The sequence below is a fragment of the Eubalaena glacialis genome, chromosome 3 (assembly GCF_028564815.1).
Source record: "Eubalaena glacialis isolate mEubGla1 chromosome 3, mEubGla1.1.hap2.+ XY, whole genome shotgun sequence".
In the NCBI taxonomy this organism is placed as follows: Eukaryota; Metazoa; Chordata; class Mammalia; order Artiodactyla; family Balaenidae; genus Eubalaena; species Eubalaena glacialis.
This window is the reverse complement of record NC_083718.1, coordinates 156,883,357-156,902,465: the sequence shown is the minus strand read 5'-3', so window position 1 is coordinate 156,902,465 and position 19,109 is coordinate 156,883,357. Positions and strand designations below refer to the sequence as shown.

General features: G+C 54.2%; 2 protein-coding genes across 3 annotated transcripts; one reads left to right on the top strand and one right to left on the bottom strand.

Moving 5' to 3' along the window:
- Positions 1–771: 771 nt before the first annotated feature.
- TSPAN1 (tetraspanin 1) lies at positions 772–5,519 on the top strand. Its single transcript, XM_061186637.1, has 8 exons — positions 772–908; positions 1,339–1,403; positions 3,766–3,972; positions 4,185–4,259; positions 4,359–4,457; positions 4,537–4,692; positions 4,792–4,875; positions 5,063–5,519. The coding sequence occupies exons 2-8, from the start codon at positions 1,347–1,349 to the stop codon at positions 5,108–5,110; spliced, it is 726 nt and encodes a 241-aa protein (XP_061042620.1). The 5' UTR covers positions 772–908; positions 1,339–1,346; the 3' UTR covers positions 5,111–5,519.
- Positions 5,520–6,140: 621 nt separating this feature from the next.
- On the bottom strand, positions 6,141–17,286 carry POMGNT1 (protein O-linked mannose N-acetylglucosaminyltransferase 1 (beta 1,2-)). 2 transcript variants are annotated; one of them, XM_061184272.1, is made up of 23 exons: positions 17,191–17,286; positions 16,552–16,721; positions 15,832–15,946; positions 15,578–15,696; positions 14,834–14,899; positions 14,630–14,743; positions 13,726–13,843; positions 13,434–13,532; positions 13,150–13,277; positions 12,735–12,805; positions 12,431–12,506; positions 12,152–12,235; positions 12,021–12,062; positions 11,748–11,806; positions 11,359–11,431; positions 11,148–11,276; positions 10,938–11,063; positions 9,900–9,964; positions 9,680–9,724; positions 9,177–9,312; positions 8,823–8,932; positions 8,608–8,723; positions 6,141–7,869 (listed from the first exon to the last, which is right to left on the bottom strand). In XM_061184272.1, exons 2-22 carry the CDS (start codon positions 16,669–16,671, stop codon positions 8,636–8,638), a joined length of 1,983 nt encoding a protein of 660 aa, XP_061040255.1. In that variant the 5' UTR covers positions 16,672–16,721; positions 17,191–17,286; the 3' UTR covers positions 6,141–7,869; positions 8,608–8,635. The 2 variants fall into 2 exon arrangements, with proteins under 2 accessions (XP_061040255.1, XP_061040254.1); XM_061184271.1 differs by lacking the exon at positions 6,141–7,869 and having other exon boundaries at positions 8,050–8,723.
- Between the last annotated feature and the right edge of the window lie 1,823 nt (positions 17,287–19,109).

The following is a 19,109-nucleotide window of genomic DNA, read 5'->3' as shown; positions in this document are numbered from 1 at the left end:
AGAAAAAGGGTGGGAAGGGAGAAGAGTGAGGAGGAAAGACTCAGGGAGGAGAAAGATGGGTTGCAGGTTTTTTTTTTTTTTAAACATTTTTATTGGAGTATAATTGCTTTACAATGGTGTGGGGTTGAAGTTTGTGGAGAGAAAAAGACTAGAAGATTAGGAGTCGTTTGCCACTCAGAGGAGGGGGCAGAAAACTCCAAGCCTTGGCCGTTTCCTTGAAAGCACGTGTGGGCATGCCTGCGTGAGAGAGAGAGAGAGAGTGTGTGTGTGTTTGTGTGTGTGTGTGTGTGTGTGAGAGAGAGAGTGTTTCAGTACGTACCTCAGATGTTGCTCTGTTGATTGTTGCTGGGAGTCAGTCCACACAGTTCAGAGTGTGTGTGTGCGTGTGTGAGTGTGCATTTGAGAGCACTAGGAGGTGTTTGTGTGTGTGTGTGTGTGAATATACAGCTTGGGCAGATGTGCGTGCCTCGAGCATGCAGGGTGTGTACGACAGTATCAGCAGGTGCAGGGTAGGAAGCGCCTGTGCACTGCCGTGGTGGAGGGCACACAGTTCTGGGCGGCCACTTGCCCCACCCCCAGACCTCTCTCTTCTTCAGGTCAGGAGGGGTGTTGCCCGTGGCTGGCGTTGCCAGGCGGAGCCCCGAGGCGGCTGGGGCTGTGAGGACGGAGCGCCAGGCAGCAGGGGGGCAGCAGGGGCAGGAGGAGCCGGACTGGCTGCGGGTGGGGTAGACGGGCGGGCAGAAGGAGGCCTTTAAAGCACCTGCCCCGCCCACAGGTGAGCAGTGCTGTGTGAGAGCCAGCTCCGTCTCCCCGCCTGCCCACTCAGTGGCAGTTCCCCGGAGCTGCAGTCCCCTCTGGAGCCTCAGCAGATCCCTCTTTCAGAACTCACTACCAAGAACCCTGAACAGGTGATGGCATAGGATAGAGACTATCCCGTGAAGTGAAATCAATCTGGAAACAGGTTTGGGGAGCTGGAAGGGCCATGGAGAGGGTCTTGGAAGAGTCTAGGATTGGTTCGGGGGGAGTGGAAAGCCCAGGATACACAGGTGCCAGGGAAGGGCATGGAGTGACCCTGTAGCGTGGGAGTCAGGCTTGGGGTGCCAGTGGAGGAACCTGGGATGTTAGGATTTCAGAGTGGCAGGTGTTAGTAGAGGGCCTGGGCAGTACAGAGGGATAGGGGTGTCAGGATGGGAATTGGGAAAAGTCCTGAGGTGTCAGAGTCCAGATGCAGGAGAAGCTTGGTGATTATATGAGTCCAGGATGCTGGAGTTGGTATGTCAGCCCAGGTTGGGGGTGGGAGCAGGGAGCGAGGTCCTAACACACACATCTGCCTCCCAGGAGCCACCATGCAGTGCTTCAGCTTCATTAAGACCATGATGATCCTCTTCAATATGCTCATCTTTGTAAGTGTGGGGGTTATGGGCTCTTTGGGGTTCCCTATAGGAGTGGGTCTTAACCTGAGCAGAGCCTGAACTGGGGAAGAGGAGATTGCTATGCCCAGACTCTTCCTGCAAGTTGAGGAGGTGCAGAAGTCTCCCCAAATGCTGAGTCCTGGTCCCAGTAGCAGCCTGGCTGCCACATAGTTGGGGTGGAGAAGGTTAGGGGCATCCTCTCCTTTCCAGGAAGCTTCAGCTCAGGCAGGCTTACAGCAGGGCAGGGTAGGCTAACAGACTGGGGCCCCAGGGAGGGGAAGGGGTTTGCCCAAGGTCACCTAGTGTGGAAGGAAATTCAGTGGCCTCTGTGTGATGGGGAACCAAAAGCACAGAAGGCCCAGAGACATCAGAGCAGAGTGTCAGCTGCAAGCGGCCCTTATTCATTCAACAAACACACTGCCTAAGACTCTGTGCTGAGTGCTGGGGTGACAGGTGAGCAAGCCCTTTCTCTGCCCTTGGGGATCTCAGGTCCAGCAGGCCAGATAGGCAGACAGTTTCGACATAGTATACGTGGTCTTAGCACAGGGGCCCATAGGAGGGGCTTGAACCCTGCCTGGTCAGAGAAGACTTCTAGGAGGAAATAGCTGAGGCTAGGAATTTGCACTGAGTGAGGGGGTTGGTAAAGCATGCAGAAAGGCCCAAAGGCAATGAAATCAGATATTGTTCAGAAACCCAGGAACAGATTATATAGGGCATGTTTGAGGAAGCTGAGCAATGAGGCATGAACCCTAGAGATGGGGAGAAATGGACAAAGTGGACAAAGGACAAAGCCCTTGGATGGTGGCTGAGGGATGGAAGAAGGGGCAAGGGAGGCATCATCTTGGAGATGATGACCACGTCTCTGGCCAGAACAACCTAGGGGATATCTCACAGGCAGCTGTGTACCCAGTGGGGTTGCAGCTCACGATATTTGAAAGTCATGTGCCCATAGGTGGTCGTTGAAGCCATGGGAGGGGTGAGAGCACTCAGGGAGAGTGAACTCCAGGAAACTCAGCTTACAAGGGATAAACAGAGAAATGGCCACCAGGAAGCAAATGAAGAAAGAACAGCAGGAAGCAAACCAGGAGAGCGAGGTATCAGGGAGGTCAAGGAGGATATGCCCATGACTAAGCACAGGATGTCACCAGAGACCTTGGAGCCACATGAGAGTGGGTTAGAGTGAGTAAATGGGGAGGAAATGGAGACATGAAGTATAGATGAATTTGGAGGAATTGGTCTGGGGGTGAGTAAACTGACTCCAATGTGGTCTGTGCCTTGGGCTTCCTCTGGTTTCAGGAAACTAGACTTCATCCATGTATCTGAAGAAGGCAACAGGATTGCAGGGATTTGGAGAGCAGGGGCTCTGGCCCGAGGGGGTTAAAGACAAATCTGGTTTGGTTTCTGCCTCTGTTGCCCTTGCCTTGCCAGACTCGGCAGGGCAGGCCTCAGACTCCTTGAAATCTGACCCTGTAGGCTAAAAGCCCAGCTTTCTGTCCTTGGGCAAACATGCCTGGGATCCACCCACAATCTGCCACCTCACTCCTGGTTTCCATAGCCGGAAAGCGGGGACTGGACACCTAGGCAGTGTCAGGCTGATTTATCCACTGAAGCTCTGGATCAGCAAGGCTTTGCTCTGAGAGCTGTGGGAACTGGGCAGTGCCATCCTCCCCAGTCTAGGCTTCAGGATTCCCTCTGAGCTGGGGGTTGAGCCAGAGAGCCTCTAAGAGCTCTGGCTGTACTCCCTCTCTGGTGCCTCAGTTTCCACTTGGGTGGCAAGGAGAGGTCTAGGCTGGTTCTGGAGGGGAGCCAAATGGGGCCTTGGGGTGGGTATCCCTTCTCACCACCGCCCTCTCCAATGTTGGGAGCAGGTGTAAACCTCAGCCATGCCTCTGTTGCTATGGTGACTGTGGAGACTGCTCAAGGCTCCCACCCCCCTGTTTCCACCTATCAGAGGCCATAGTTGTTCCAGGCACCTGGAGGGGGGAATGGAGGGGGGGGCGGGGGGGGGGGAAGCTGCTGGGGGGGGGATGTTCACCTGCTTTTTTTCACCCCTAGCTATGTGGCATGACCCTGGCAGCAGTGAGGGAAAGCCTTGCCCCTCCCCCCACCCTTCAGCTATTTCTGGAATCCCTGATCCCATTTATATCTGCTAGGTGTGCAGCCTGGTGCTGGCTATGGATGTTCCAGCTCCCGCCTTTCTGGCTCTAAAGGATGTTTTCCTCCCTACAGGATGAGTTTTTAGACTCCATAGTCAATAAAGGGGGAAATTTCTCGTCTCCCATCTCCCTAACTCAATTGTGTGGTAGGGAGCTGCTTGATGGCACTGTTTCAAGGTCTGCCTCTCTGTCTCCAGCTGTGTGGTGTGGCCCTGTTGGCAGTGGGCATCTGGGTGTCAGTCGACGGACCATCCTTCATGAAGATCTTCGGGCCACTATCATCCAGTGCCATGCAGTTTGTCAACGTGGGCTACTTCCTCATCGCAGCTGGCGCTGTGCTCTTCGCTCTTGGTTTCCTGGGCTGCTATGGTGCCCAGACTGAGAACAAGTGTGCCCTCATGATGGTGTGTCAAACCCAGCTCCACAGGCCCGTAACCAAGGCCCAGGGTCCCTCACCCTTGACACCAGGCCCTGGGGATCCCCAAGCCCTGCTCTGGACTCCAGGGGCCTCAGCCAGTGGGGCCCCTGACTTGTTTTCATGTGGGGGTGGGTTAGGGCAAGGAATGCATGAGGGACTTTCTCTCCCTAAAACTCAAGATCCCTGTTCTCCACTCAGTTCTTCTTCATCCTCCTCGTCATCTTCATTACTGAGGTTGCAGCTGCTGTGGTTGCCTTGGTGTACACCACAAAGGTGAGGAGCGGGGATGGGGCAAGGAGGGGACAACTGGGCAAAGCACTGCGAATGGCCACCCTCCCTACCAGGCCCTAAACACTGACCTTCCCCACCCAGGCTGAGAACTTCCTGACGTTGATGGTAGTGCCCACCATCAAGAAAGAGTACGGTTCCCAAAAAGACTTCACCCAAGTGTGGAACTCCACCATGGAAGGGGTAAGGTGGGCTGGGGGAGATTTTGGGGTGAGGAGAAATAAGCAAGGCCCCACTGACCACCTCTTCCCCTCATCTTCAGCTCAAGTGCTGTGGCTTCAACAACTACACAGATTTTGAGGACTCTCCCTATGTAAAAGAGAACAACGTCTTTCCCCAATACTGTTGCTTTGACCGTGACAATGGCACATTAGTGGAACCCTGCACTAGTGTCGAGGCCCAGTACCAGAAAGTAGAGGTATAGGTTGGCCTGGGAGGTTGGGCTGCTTTAATGGCCTCGGAGTGCCGAATGTGAGTGGGGGCAGCTGCTGACTACAGATGCTCTCTCCCCTCCAAGGGTTGCTTCAATCAGCTTCTGTATGACATCAAAACCAATGCAGTTACCGTGGGTGGTGTGGCAGCCGGAATTGCGGGCTTGGAGGTAAGGAGGGGAGGAGGTTGGGGCAGGATATCCCCACGGGCTCAGGGCTGCCTGACCCATGTCTGAGGCCTTTCTGGAAGAGACAGACTTCTAACAAAGCTTCATGTCGAACGTCTGGTGGGCAGGGGACTAGAGCTTAAGGACCCTGATCATGTTTCTTCCTCTCTGCCTGTTCCTTTCTCACCAGCTGGCTGCCATGATTGTGTCCATGTATCTGTACTGCAATCTGAAATAAGTTGGCTTCTGCCTCCGCCACTGCTGCTGCCATATAGGAACTGGGAAGATGCACCCCGGCACTGCCAAGAGGCAGTGATCAGCGTGGGGACAGGATCTAACAGTGTCACTTGGGCCGGAGTGGGCCTGGGGCCAAATAGGCACCACCCCCTTCAACCTGTGCCAGACTTGTCCTTCCACTGGTGGGGTTGGGGTCCACCTATTTCAGAGCCTCTAAGGTAGCCAATCCTCTTGCCCATTCCTCCAGTCTGCTTCTTAAACCCTTGATACCCTCTCAGGCCAGGGGGTGGGGTGCTCTTGGTGATCCCAGTACTCCACAGGGGGGATTAAAGGCACTGCACCGATAGCATGAGCATATGCAAAATCAGCAGTCACCAGGCAGATGCGTAGAAAGCACTTCAGAACTCAAAAACCCATTAAAATGTTTCCATTTGGACTCTTTTTGTGTATCCTTCAGGAGAGGGACCCATCATGCCTAAACTGGCCTCAAATTCCTGTGGGGCTATTGACTCAGAAGGCTCCTAGAAATGTAGCAGAATGGAAGTAGCACAGAGGTGGGTGGCTATTTCTCACCTTCATTTGGATGCCAGGCCTGGGAGGGAGCCTAACAAGGATGGCCAAGAGGACACTGAGGGAGGAAGCAGGGGCTGGGCCAGTCTGCAGTCCTATGTGGGAGGACTTTGGCCTGAAACTGCCCTCTCCTGGGTAGGAGCACTGGGCTGGAAAGCTATGAAAATAAAAAGCTTGTGCCCAAGTGGGGGCAGGGAGACCAGAAATATTGCCAGGGCGATGGAAGAGGGTCATTCCTTAGGCTCTGGGAAGCCCTCCAGAAGCCCCCACCAGGGGACCCAAGCTGCCTACCCTTCTCATGCAGGCACAGCCCCCCACCTGTCCCTGCTTTGGGGATTTCAGAAAGAATTTCATTTACTCTCGGTCTTGGTTGCCCAGTGCTCTACAGATTTGATCTCTTATTTAGTCTTTTTTTTTTTTTTTTTTAATTATTTATTTTTATTTATTTATTTATCTATGGCTGTGTTGGGTCTTCGTTTCTGTGCGAGGGCCCTCTCTAGTTGTGGCAAGCGGGGGCCACTCTTCATCGCGGTGCGCGGGCCTCTCAATATCGCGGCCTCTCCCGTTGCGGAGCACAGGCTCCAGACGCGCAGGCTCAGTAATTGCGGCTCACGGGCCCAGCCGCTCCGCGGCATGTGGGATCTTCCCAGACCAGGGCTCGAACCCGTGTCCCCTGCATCGGCAGGCAGATTCCCAACCACTGTGCCACCAGGGAAGCCCTCTTATTTAGTCTTAACCACCCCCATGTTCCAGAAACTGGGCCTAGAAAGGCCAAGTGACTTGTTCCAGGCCCACAACCTCCCATGAAGAGCTGAGCCTGGATTTGGGTCCAGGACATCTGACTCCAGAGCCGGGTGGGATCCTGGCTGACATGGGAACATGATTTACGTTTAGGCCAGAATGTCCCAGACATGGATCTGATTGCTGCTGCAGGAGACATAGCACTAAGGTGGGAGGCTGTGGCCAGAGGATATGGTGTCTACTACCAAGCAAAGCCCAGTCTGGCAAACCAGTCCTCCTTGCTTGCCTCTGAGCCCTGGATTCCTCTTCCCAGGTTTTACTAGGGCAACCCAGAACCATCACCCCTCATGAATCCAAAAAGGAACTGTGACCTAGCCAGTGCAACGCAGTGCCTGAGAGCTGGTCTGTGAGGCCCAGATCAGCAGCCTGCTGGGGGGATGGGCAGGTAGAGCACTTAGCCCCCCTCCCACCTTCACCACCTTTCTATGACTCTCACACTACCCCACCCCCAGGTGCCTATATAGATAAGGCTACAAGGGATTTGTCTGCCCTGGGTGGGCCTCCTCCACCTCATTATGAGCTAATTGTTCCTCAACCTGGCTGTTGTGGCACCTCAAGCGCTATCTCTACCTCCAGCAAACACTGAAGCCACACACCACCCGTGCCATCGCCGAGCAGGGCTCCAGGCACCACTTGGAGAGGTAGGGGCAGAGAGCTGGTGACAGGGCAGAGTTCCAGCCAGCTCCTGCCTCCCTGGCCAAGGCTCTATATAAGGAGCTCATGAGGCTCACTTTGCAAGGGCTCTGCAGGCAGACCCCTTCTCCAAGTGTCCTACACTTACTCTCTTGAACCTAAGTCCTTCACAGATTCCTTAAATGTCATGCCCTCTGCTTTGGGCTATCTCAACCACTTCCTCTGGACAATCTCATCCATTTTCTGGTGCTAGCATGACTAACTTAGTATCTTCCTGACTTCTTTGGATCACTGGTTGGGTGATCTGATGAAAATGATGGCTTTTCTCCAGAAAAATGCCCAGATATGGAATGTGCATACAAAGTACCCTAAGGGCCGTAGACATCCTTGTTCCTGTGTTTCCACCTGCAGCCCAATCCTCACTTCCTGATGATGCCCATTCAGCTCTGTCTCATCCACTTCCTTCCCACCTCCACTGTACTCACCTGCTCTCTATCACCCCCCCATCCCCAGGTATCCCTTTTTGCTCTCTCTTGCTCCATTTTTGGGGACAGGTGCCCTGGCCCAGACACGAGCTAGGCAGGAAACAGCCTGATGGTTAATTAAACAGTGGGAATGGGGTATAGGGTGGCCGCTCTGAGCTCAGCCCCAAGTAGGGTGGGGCAAAGGTCAGACTCTGTTGTTCTAGGGTAAAATCTTGGAGTTTGAGACTTGGGCGTCCCCTGCTGGCCAAATGGCCCCAAATGGAAGATAAACCTGTGGAGGACAGTAAAGAAAACTCATCATCCATCATGACCATCCTGTCTCCCACCCATCTCTCTCTCTTTCTCTGTCTCTCTCTGTCTCTGTGTCTCTCTCTCTCTCTTTCTCTCTCTCTCACACACACGCACACACACACACACACACACACACACAGAGTCACGAGACAATCACCAGAACTTTTCTCCTTTTTTAATCAATGACCACCTCATCCAGCTTTGGAAATCTGGACAAAGAGGAGGCTGAGAAGAGGCCTGGTTCAGTGTCTGAGGGTCTCTGAGTGAGTCTGCATCAGCAGGTGGGCCCCTGCTGGGCCTGTCCATGGGTTGGGCACAGCAGTTTCCTGAGTAAGAGCCTGCCCCACCCTCAGGGCAGCACCCCAGTCCAAAAAAAAAATCAAGGCCCTCCAGGCTTCCGCCTGTTTCCAAGACCCTCAGGACAGTCAATAAATAGGTTAGATTCTGAGCCAGGCCTGGGAGGAGGGAGTACACAAAGGGCAGGATCAGCTACCCAGGGATCCCAAAGATTCCCAGGTACTATCCTGCCCTCTCCCGACAAGGAAGTAAATAAATAGACCTCCAACTCAGGAACAGGGATGTTGGAGCAAGGGAACCCTCCCCTGGGAGTTAGTAATTAAGTCTCATGTTAAAACCAAACCAGCCCCAGCCCCTGAGAGTGTCTACAAAATCCTACAGGATTGGGTGAAGGGCTAGCCTGCCTGGGGGTACACAGTACCCAGCCCTGCAGGGTCCTGGAGGAGGTCTCATGTCTGTTCTGCAGCTCCTGGGGCTCCCTCCTCCTTTGGGGGTGGCTCCAAGAAAATTGGGGTGGTTGATGGTGGCTTCTTCATTCTGGGAAGATAACAGGAAAACGAATAGGGAGGAGGTCATTAGCTACGTCCCCTAACCCCACTAGTCTTCCATTTCCAAGGACAGAATAGAGTCACTCACGAGTAGGGGGAGGCTGGGACCCCCACCACCAGGAAGTGGTTCCTCTTCCGAAACAATCTCCACAGGCCCCGGTGGTTGCCACGTACATCCAGGTCCCAGATATGGAGGCACTGGTGGGGGTGGGGTGGGGCAAAGGCAAGAGTCGGAGAGCTGTGGGGTGGGCCCTTAGCCTCCCTCTCCTCAGCAGCCTCCTCAGTTTGCAAGAGGTAGCATCCTCAAGAATATGGATTTGTAAAGGGGCTTAGAAGAGAGGCTCTGAGAGTATGAAGAGAAGGTTCTGAGGTGGAAGATTCCAGAAAGGCTCCTTGTATCTTGGGGAGGGGTATTCCTGGGGTAGGTGTGGTATTGAGGCACCTTGGCAAGCTGGGTCCAGGTGGTGAAGTCATCATCCTTCTCCATTCGGATAAAGGCCACATAGGTGTGGCCCTCTGTGTCTGGCAGGAAAGAGTCTTCACAAGGGTTTTTGCTGTGGTCCAGAACCTCAGCTTCACTGCAGCAGGGAGTGGGGGAGAAAGGCCAAGACAGGGCCCACCTCATGAGTGTGCCACACAGGCCCTGTGCTTTTAATGCTCTACTGCTGCCATCTTGGAATTCTTAACATTTGTTGTTTTGTGGTGTTTTTTGGCCACGGCACATGAGATCTTAGTTCCCCAACCAGGGATCAAACCCGTGCCCCCTGCATTGGGAGTGTGGAGTCTTAACCACTGGACCGCCAGGGAAGTCCCACTTAATAATGTTTGAACAAGGGACCCTGGTTTTCATTTTGCAGTGGGCTGCACAAATTATGGGGCCAAGACTCCCAGTATTTGACTTCTCCTTACCCCCTGCCTCATACCCCACACTGCCCTAGGCCATACCTGAGCAGTCTGTGAACTTCCACTTCATACGCTTCTTTCTTCAGACTAAAGGAGAGGGAGAAATGGGTCAGGGGAGGGAGTAGCCCCTCAAGGGATGACATGGAGATTGGGGGGCAGCAGGGCTGGGGTAAACACACAGACCGCAGGGCTAGTAGGGCCTGTCAGGCACTGGTTATCAAGGCCCCTAAATATCCTCCCCTTGGCCGTCCCCAGCCCCCACCTGTCCACGTTCCTCAGCTGGACACCTGGAACCGTGTTGAACTTGTGCTTCTTAAAGTAGGCCTCCTGGAATGGATGTGAAGGTGAAAATAAGGGCATTACACTGTCTGGCCCACACCTGCCCGCTGACCCACCACATATGAAGTCCTAGACCTATAAAGGTCCCTCTGATTTCCTCCCGTCTTCCCCATCCTCTTGGCAGCATGCTTGGCAGACTCTTATTAGCTTTAATCTGGCTCCACCATTGCCAGAGAGCTCATGCTCATACTGGCATCTCATGCTACTGACCCTTGAGCTAGTCCTTGTCCCCAGTGGCTCTCCCTGGGCCTGCTGTTCTAGGGCCACAGAAGCCAGGAACGGCCCCTGCAAAGGGACAGGCTTGACTGGGAGGGAGAAAACCGCTATGACTAAGGTACTAAGGGTGAGGGACATGAGGTCACTCCCCGTCCCTCTCGGAGATGAGTGGGGGTCTTGTAGTAATCAGCCTCTGAAGGCCCTTCCGGCTTCTAGGAGGTTCCAAGCTGGAAACTCTCCATTCTTTAAACTGGGTTGTCTCAAGGCCTCCCTGGCTATAACTGGGGAGTGGCCCTTTGGACACAGCAATGAAGGGGTGGGGACCTGGGGCCCTCTCTGTTCACTTCAGGCTGAGGCTTAGGCCTCAGCACTTGCAAGGACAGGAGAGGGCAGAGTTTGCTGGGCTGGACGAGTGCGTGGCAGCAGAAATATCCTCCCCACACCCACAGTCTAGTGCTAAGAATAGTAATGATAAAAATAATACCAGCTAATCCTTATATAATGTTTACAGTCCAAAGCATATTATACATATTAACTCATTTAAACCTCATAACTTCACAACCCTATGAAGTACGAGTATTTTTATCCTCATTTCACAAATAAAGAAACTGAGGCAAAAGAAGGTAAGTAATTTCCCTAAGGCTACATGGCTAGTGAGTGGCAGAGCTGGGGTTGCTCGAGTCCATGTTTTTGCCCCATCTACCACACTGTGCCCTATGCTCCAACACCCCTGCCTCCCACTCACATGGAAGTAGCCATTCATGTTGAGGCCAACGATGCCAAAGTGGTAGGATCGGGAAATGTCAGGGATGATGCACTCTCGGCCTCGGCGTTGTTCCGGCATCCGCATCCACATATCCCAGTCCCAGAGCTGGGGGCGTGGAAGACTCTGAGAGTTACAAGGTTTTGAGCTGGTAGGGGACTTCAGCTCACTCACCCTACCCTGCCAGGGTACCTTTTCCGGTGTGGGCCACTTGGGCTCAAGCTCCTCCTTGTACAAGGACTTCCTGAGCACCCATCCCAGCCCAGGCATGGTCTCCACGCGGTACAGCAGTGCTGGGTCCTCAGCCGTGTGTTCATACCCCTGGGGACAGGGAGCCGTGATGGGAGGTATTAGCTCGGGGCCTCTACCAACTCCACAGCTGACCCCAGGCCACTCAGCCTACCTGGTCATTCCAGGCAGAGATACAGTACAGGCTGTCGTCCTCCTCCAGCAGGTGGATGGATTGGCTCAGGAAACTGAGAGGCAGGGTCCAGGGGTTCAGGGAGGGGCAAGGACAAACCCAGTCACACAGTGATGCTGGAAGAGCTGGAGATGGGACTCAGGAGTCATGCCTCCTTCCCCCAAAGCCCCACTGTCTCCGTTCATCCTTTCTACTCTCTACTCCAGCCCCAACCCCCGCCAGCCTACCTTTGCTCAGGCTTTTTCCCCACCTTGGAGCTTGCTTCCTCCGGAAAGCTTTCCAAGACCCCTCATTGCCTTCCTCCCTGGAGACCCAGTCAAGCAAAGAGGCCCTACGCAGCTTGGAGCTGCATGGAGGGACACTTCCCTCACCTGAAAAAATCCACAGCGATGTCCAGGTCCTCTTCCAGAACTACAGCAAACTTGGCTTCCTGTAGGGGGTGGGGGACAACATGATCCCAAGGGGGACTTTCTCATCCCCTGTCTCTTCCACCTCCGTCCCACTTCTCAGGCAGCAGCACTACCCCCATTTTCCACATCAGGAGGACGAGACCCAGAGAGAGGAAGAGCTTGCTATATAATAAGACCAGACTTATGCCCATGTTTCCCCTCTCTAGGTCCAAGAGTTTTGTCTTTACTACTCACCGGAAACAGGTTGAAAGTGGCAGTGAGGCTGGCCTTGTAGTGCTGGGTGGGGAGTAGGAATAGGGCACATGAGCTTTGGGGTGGACAGTGGAGCCAGGTGTCCACCCCTTCCATCCTTGCCTAGGCGGTACCTGAGACACACGGGCGTTCTTGATGCTGATGGGAGTGTGCTGGATGCCCCTCAGACCAAACAGCGCCACCACATCCATCGGCTCCTAAGGGGCATGGCCGCTGGTCATCATGTGAGCCACCCACCCCCTGCCCACCTCTGCAGGCTCTGACACGCCAAGCCCTGCACATTTCACGGCCCTTGCCTGGGCTGTCTCCCTTGCCAGTCCTCTGTGATCATTGCTACTCAGCACCAGCAACCCTGCGCTCTGCTCCGCCCAAAGCCCCCAAGCCCCACTCACCTCATAGTAGCCGTCGATGAAAACTGTTATCATCTGGGGAGACACCCCCTGGGCTGAGAGTAGAGAGCGCAGCATCCTGGGGAGCCCAGGGTTGGATTAGGCCTCTTTGTCCCCCCAAATCAGGACTCCCCTGTGCTTACAGATGGGCCCAGATTCCCCATGTTCACCCCCAAAGGTGAATGGACCTAGAATCTGTTGCCCTTCCGCCACCTCAAGAGTCCCCCCTGCAGGTACATGAGCCTCGGGTTCCCACCACTGAGCACCCTCCTGTTCAGAGATGGATGCAGCCCCCGCCCAGGCTCACCGGTACAGGTAATTGGGCCGGTTCCCTGCAATGACAGCCACAGGCACATTGAAGACCTTGTTGTCTGGGAGCTGAGGGAGAAACAGTGTTCAGCTCTTGCCTCACTCTCTCTTCAAACTGGGATCCCCACCTGGGGAAGAGTCTTGAGGGAGAGGGAGACTCAAGGGAAAAGGCAGAGGGTCTTCCCTGTCCTGGCCCCTCCATACACTCAGCCCAACTCCAACTCTAGGCCTTTGCTCACATGGCCTGCTCCTTCCCCGCAACCAAGACGCCCCGTCTTTCAGAGCTCAGTATAAATCCTCAGCTCCTGGTTCCCTCCCAGGCTGGGGTAGGGAAAGCCCAACCTGGACCTTTCCTGGGGCCCCTTGCCAAACTGGGAAGGAGTCCGGGCCTCGCTGTCCAAGGCCCCACTCACTGGGTCAGGGCTGAACTCGATGGGTGTGGGGTCCTTGCAGCTGCACACACTCCCATAGCCCTCGACTTTGCTGCAGAAGCGGTGGCGGCGATGGTTCAGCTCTGTGTCTGCCCAGTGGCACTCTGCTTCTGAGGGAGGGATGAGGTCAACAGGATGAGGGCATGAGGCCAGTGTGGTCTGGAGAACACCAGGCACCCAGTCAAGAATAGAGCCCCGTAAAGAGAACCCAAATGCCTATCCCCAGCCCAGGCACTGCCCTGGAGCCCAGCGCCTGCTAACCCCACCTTCAGCTGAGCTCAGCGGCACATCTGTCTTCAGTAGGACTGGATCCCCCCAGGAGGAGAGGGCAGGTGACTTAGAATGTTTCTCCCCGAGGACAGGACCTGGCAGGGGGCAGAAATGAGTGGCAATGGGGGCCCAGGCTGCAGTTCTGGAGTTTCTTCCCATCTCCCTGCCCACTTTCATCCAGCCTACCACCACCGACTCCTATCTGCCCCCCAGCCCACCCCATCTCCTGGAGTTCTGCTCCTCCCAGCCCCTTAATACTACAGGGTGGATGGCCTATGGTGCTGGCACCTCCTTTTCGTCCCACGAAGGCCCACGTGTCCCTCCAGCCCAGGGCAGGGCCGGCCTGGCTGCCTAGGCTCCTCAGCAGAGCCTTGGCTGTGTCCTTGAGGTGGAAGGAGCCCTCATCCTGGGAGACCAGAAAAGGTGGTCAGCTTGACTGGCACAGCTCCAGCAGACCTAGCCTCAGGGAACACTAACTACATGTCAAGCACCATGTAAAACCTTTTACTTAAATTAGCTCATTAAACTATCACAACAACCTTTTGTGGTTACTATCATTTCACAGATAACTAAAGGCTTAGACAGATTCTGAGAATCACCCAAGGTCACTAGGCTAATTAGTCCTTAACATGATCCCACACAGTCTGCACCTCTGTCCCCTGCTACCTCCCTGCCCTCTTCCCACCACCCTTCTCCTCCCCTCCCTTATTCTGCTCCAGCTCCACTGGCAGCCCGGCTGTTCCTCAAGCACACCAAGCACCTTCCCAATTCAGGGCCTTTGCACTTGCCATTCTTTCTATCTAGAATGCTCTTCCTCCAGATATTCACATGGCTCACTCCTCACTTCCTCCAGCTTTCTGTGCACAGGTCATGTCCTTACAGAGGCCTTCCCTTTCTAAAATGCACCCCCCATCACCCTGTCTCCCTTGCTTAATTTTCTTCTTCATACAAGTTATCTTTTCCGACATTGTAGATTTACTTGGCTGCTTTTTGTTGATCTTGCCCTATTGGTGTAAACTCCGTAAGGGTAGGGACTCTGTCTTGCTCTCCACTGACAAGGATAGGATTGGAACCTGGTCACCTTCCTCCAGAGGCTCTTGCCACTATGCCATATTAGGGGCATAGAACCCAGGGCCATGAGCAGGGCTGGAGCTAGGGGTGTTGGGAATAGGGCCAAGGCAGAGCCACTGACCTTGACGGTGCAGATGAGCACTCGGCCAGGTGCCACCATGTTGAGGAACAGCACCATGGCCTCATCCTCATGAGGCGAGTACGTGTCAAACACCCGCTTTGCCATCACATGGCCCTGGCAGGAGACACACCTCTCATGAGTTAGTGTCACCAGCAAGGAGGGCTCAGCTTTGGCCCTCTAGGTCCCCTACCCCTAGAACCTCACCGTGGCCTGGTTGAGGACGATGACATGGATGCCCCGGCCCTGCTCCCGGGCCTCATCCTCCAGCACCTACAGGGTAGCAGAGACAAGGTCAAACTCTTCACTCTGGCATTTGAGGTCTGTCTTATGGGCACTTAAAAAAAACAGCTGCATGAAACAAAACCTCCCCTCCTTCTTCTGCTTCTGTTCACACAGTTCTCTTCCAACCCAGCCTGAAGGCCATCTCTTCCAGGAAGCCTCCATAGCACCCCCATCAAAAGAGATCCCATCTTTCTACAACACCCCCGACCCCCCGCCAGCTTTCATGACTCTTAGAGCCCTTGACTATCTCTGCCTCATGCTGGAGGTATCACCGTCTAACAGATGGAGCCCCTCAAAGTAGGGCCAGGGCTGACTACCTCCAGGTTCCCAGTGTCCAGGACAAGGCCGAGGCCAAAGAAGGGACCAGGAAATAAATAAATAAATGGGACCACGAAATAAATAGATCACTGAATTAACTGCCTACTAATACTAATGATCACTTTTGATAATATCACACTACCTATAATACATTTCACATACCTTACATTTAATCCTGACAAGCAGAAATCATTAGTCCCAGTCTACAGATGAGGAACTGAGGCCTCCAAAGTCACACAGCTAGAAACTGGCAGAGCTGCAGTTCCCACTCAGGCAGTGGACCCAGAGCCAGCGGACCACACCCTAAGTAGAATGGAGTGACCGTACACTAGACACCAGCCCACTCACCGTAGTGCCGTCCACTGCCACATACACTTTGCTGCGGCTTGAGTATACCTCCACATCCAGGACCCGTCGGGGACCACTGCCTCTGCGCCGTGGGGACTCCAGTCGGCCCAGGGCCTCATCTGTGGGTGTGTGACAGGTCATGGAGGTAGTCCCTCCAGCAGTGTCTCACCCCTTGGGATCTGCCCACCATTTCAGCCACAGGATCCCAGGGGACACCCCCTCCACCACCAATCCCATCCTCAGTCTGGTCCTACCATAGTCTGTTTCTGGCTCTGGGTCTTCATTGGCCTCGCTGATTGCTCTCCGCGTGTCCAGGATCAACTTGATGTTGACAATGACGGTCACCAGTAGGAAAAGCACAGCTCCTGTCTGAGGGGAGGGGTGGGGACAACTAAAGAGGGGCACACCCTCCAGATCACTGCGGGTCTTCTGAAAGGAGGGCTCTGGCTGAAGCAATGACACAGGGAGAACCTGGGTTTTGCCTCTCTTCCCTCTGTCTGACCAGCTCTACTCCCCCAGACCTGGGTTCAGTTTCACGACCACCTCCTTCAGGGACCCTCCCCTGACCCTTCCCCCTTCATCAGGGCGCTCGCTACCCAGAACTCCTGTATTCTTCCATTTGAGCCTTGATTCCCTTGGTTCCTCCACAATTAGTTCCTAGAGATGGAGCCAGTCCCAGAGAACCACGCTGGGGATCAGAAGACCTGGGTCCTAGCCCTGACTGCCTGACAGGTGTGGGCCCTGGGCAAAGCCTTCCTGATCCAACTTCAGGTTTGTCAGAAGCCTAGGAGGTTGTACTTGGGTTCTGATTCCAGAACTGTGGACCCAACCCACTACCTGGTAGGGACATGAGACAAAGAGGTTTCCCACCCTGTTTGCAGGGTGGGGGCAGCCAAAGTAGGTCCCAGTGCCCATAGTCTAGGCTGGGGTAAAGCTGGGAGGGAGCCCCTGGGAGGTATGGGACACCTCTATACCTGACAGAATCTCCGCAGGGCCCGCTGGTTGGTCAGTTTATACTTCCAGGTAAGATACCAGCTCCGCTTTTTCCGAGCCCCAAAGGGCTTGATGAGGGGGCTGGGCTTCCAATCGTCCATGCCGGATTGGGGGGTCACCACTGTCCTGGCCAACCCATGCCTTCAGGAATCTGAGGAGACCAGAGGGTCACGTGGTGTAAGGTTTTCCTCCCAAAGTCTGATGCTTTCTTGGGGAGATGAGGGAGGACCCCCCAGTAACTCTTCCTTGCAGCATCCACGCTGTGTGACCTGGGAACAGTGGCTCAACTTCTCTGGAAAGGAAACCTTCAGAGGGGTCAGATCACCTGGAAACTCCCCTGCGGCTGGGGAAACTGACAGGACTGCCCATTGTCCCAAGGCTGGAGGCCAAATAATCGGCTCTCAAGGCTCATCAGTCCCTAAAAGAACCAAGCCCCAGGCCTTCCTAGTCCTAGGGTGAGCGAAGGGCAGCGACCCCACCCCCCATTCTCCACCCCCTTCCGCCCTCGCCCCCTCCTATCTGGCCCTGCTCTTCTCCTCCCGGGCCTTGGGCCGCCCCAGCACTCGGGGACCCGGGCCGGCCATGCCGCCCCTCCCGGACCCCCGCCCAGAGACACTCACGGCTCAGGAGGCCCGGGCCCCGCTCGGGCCCCGCTCGGGCCCGCACTGCTCGGCCCGGCGCGCCGCGGCCTCCGCCTCCTCCATGCCGCTCGCGGCCCCGCCCCGGCGCGGGCGGCCCGCCTCCCCGCTTCCGCCGCCGCCGCCGCCGTCGCGGGGTGAGAGGGTGGCGGGCGGCGCTTAGGGCGGCGGCTGGTGTCTGCCCCCAGCGAGTGCCGGTAGTGCAGCCTTGCAGCTGCCTGGCCGGGTGGGCGGCTGGGGGAGAGCAGCTTCCCCGCTCCCAACACTGCGTGGTGGCAAACCCGATTGGAGTCGGAGTCCTAGAGCCTTGGAGTAGACCGCAGGGCACGCCAGGGTCAGAGGGGCTACAGGCCTCGGACCCAGATGCCCCTCCCTTTGCTTGGGCAAGGCTGCACCCAGGTCTAGAGCATGCGAGGCCACTGAAGACTACGGGGGAATTAAAAACCTGGTTTTACCACCCACCTAGACCTTGGGCAAGTCACTTCACGTCTCAGCCTAGGTTCCCTTCTCTGTGAAATGAGGATGACCTCATATGACGCTTACTCTATGGCAGTCACTGTTCTACGTAAGCATCTTACTATATTAACTCATTTAATTCCACAACAACTCCATGAGGTAGGTACTGTTACTATCCCAATCTTTTAGACAAAGAAAATGAGGCCCAATATCACGAAGTTGGTAAAGCTAGAATTCAAACCCAGGCAGCCTGGCTCCAGATTCCACTCTTAACCCCTCACTATACTGACGATAATAACACAGAGTTTAACACATGCGAAGCACTTAGCTTAACACAGTGGTTCTCAAACTTTACCTTGCATCAGAATCACTTGGAGGACTTGTTAAAACAGATTGCTGGGCCCCATTCTTAGAGTTTTTGATTCAGGAGTCTGGGGCAGAGCAGAATACTGCATTTCGAAAAAGTTTCTAGGTGATGGTGATGCTTATTTGAAGTGAGTGGGTAGCCGTGGCACAGTTTTAGGCAGGGAAGCAACATAATCCAATTTAAGAGAACATTTACTGTTTTGTGGATAACAGATGAAAGGGGGCCAGAAGAAGCCAGAAGATAGGTTAGATTTTTTTTGAGCTCTCCATATTCCATCTGCTTCCTGAAATGGTGGGATGGTATCCCCAAAATGTTAACAGTGCTTGTCTCAGTAGTTGAGGCAATCAGTGATTTCTCCTAATAAGTATGTGTTAGAATAGAAGAAATCCCAACACATTTTAAAAAGGCATTTTAGAAAGGTGTCCCACAGGGTTCCTCCCTGACCCTCTTCTCTCCTCAAACTCACTCTCCACAGAAGTTCTCATCCACTCTCATGAGCTCTCCGACCATCTAGATTCCTAAACTCATATCTGCAGACTTAGCCTTTCTCCTGAGCTCCAAGTGGACCTGTGTTCAACTACCGGCTGGACATTCTCATAGGTCCCTCTAATTCAACATAACTCCTGCTAGAATCAACTCTTCTCACTCCCAGTCCTCTTCTTGTGTTCCCTTCCTTCATGAATGGCATCAGATCAAACAGCTGGGAGTCACCCTCGATTCCTTGTCTCTCTCCAGCAACCAGTCCAGGTCTGTTTGCTCACCATTGTATTCTTTGTACCACATACAATGGCTAGAACATAGGAGATTCTCCATAATATTTTTTGAAATCATTCATTTTCTGAACAAATATTTATCAAATGCCAGTATAAACAAATGAATGTTACTGGTCACCAAGTCTTGTCAATCTTACCTCCTAAAGAGTCCTCCTCCATTCAGGTCTAATTCTTTTCCAACCTTACCACCAGCCCCTGTCCAGGCCATTTTAGTTTCTTGTTTTCTAGCTGGTCTCCATGACTCCAGATTTTTACCCCTTTAATTCTTTCTCCTTGCAAAATCCAGAGTATTTTTTCAAAAAGGC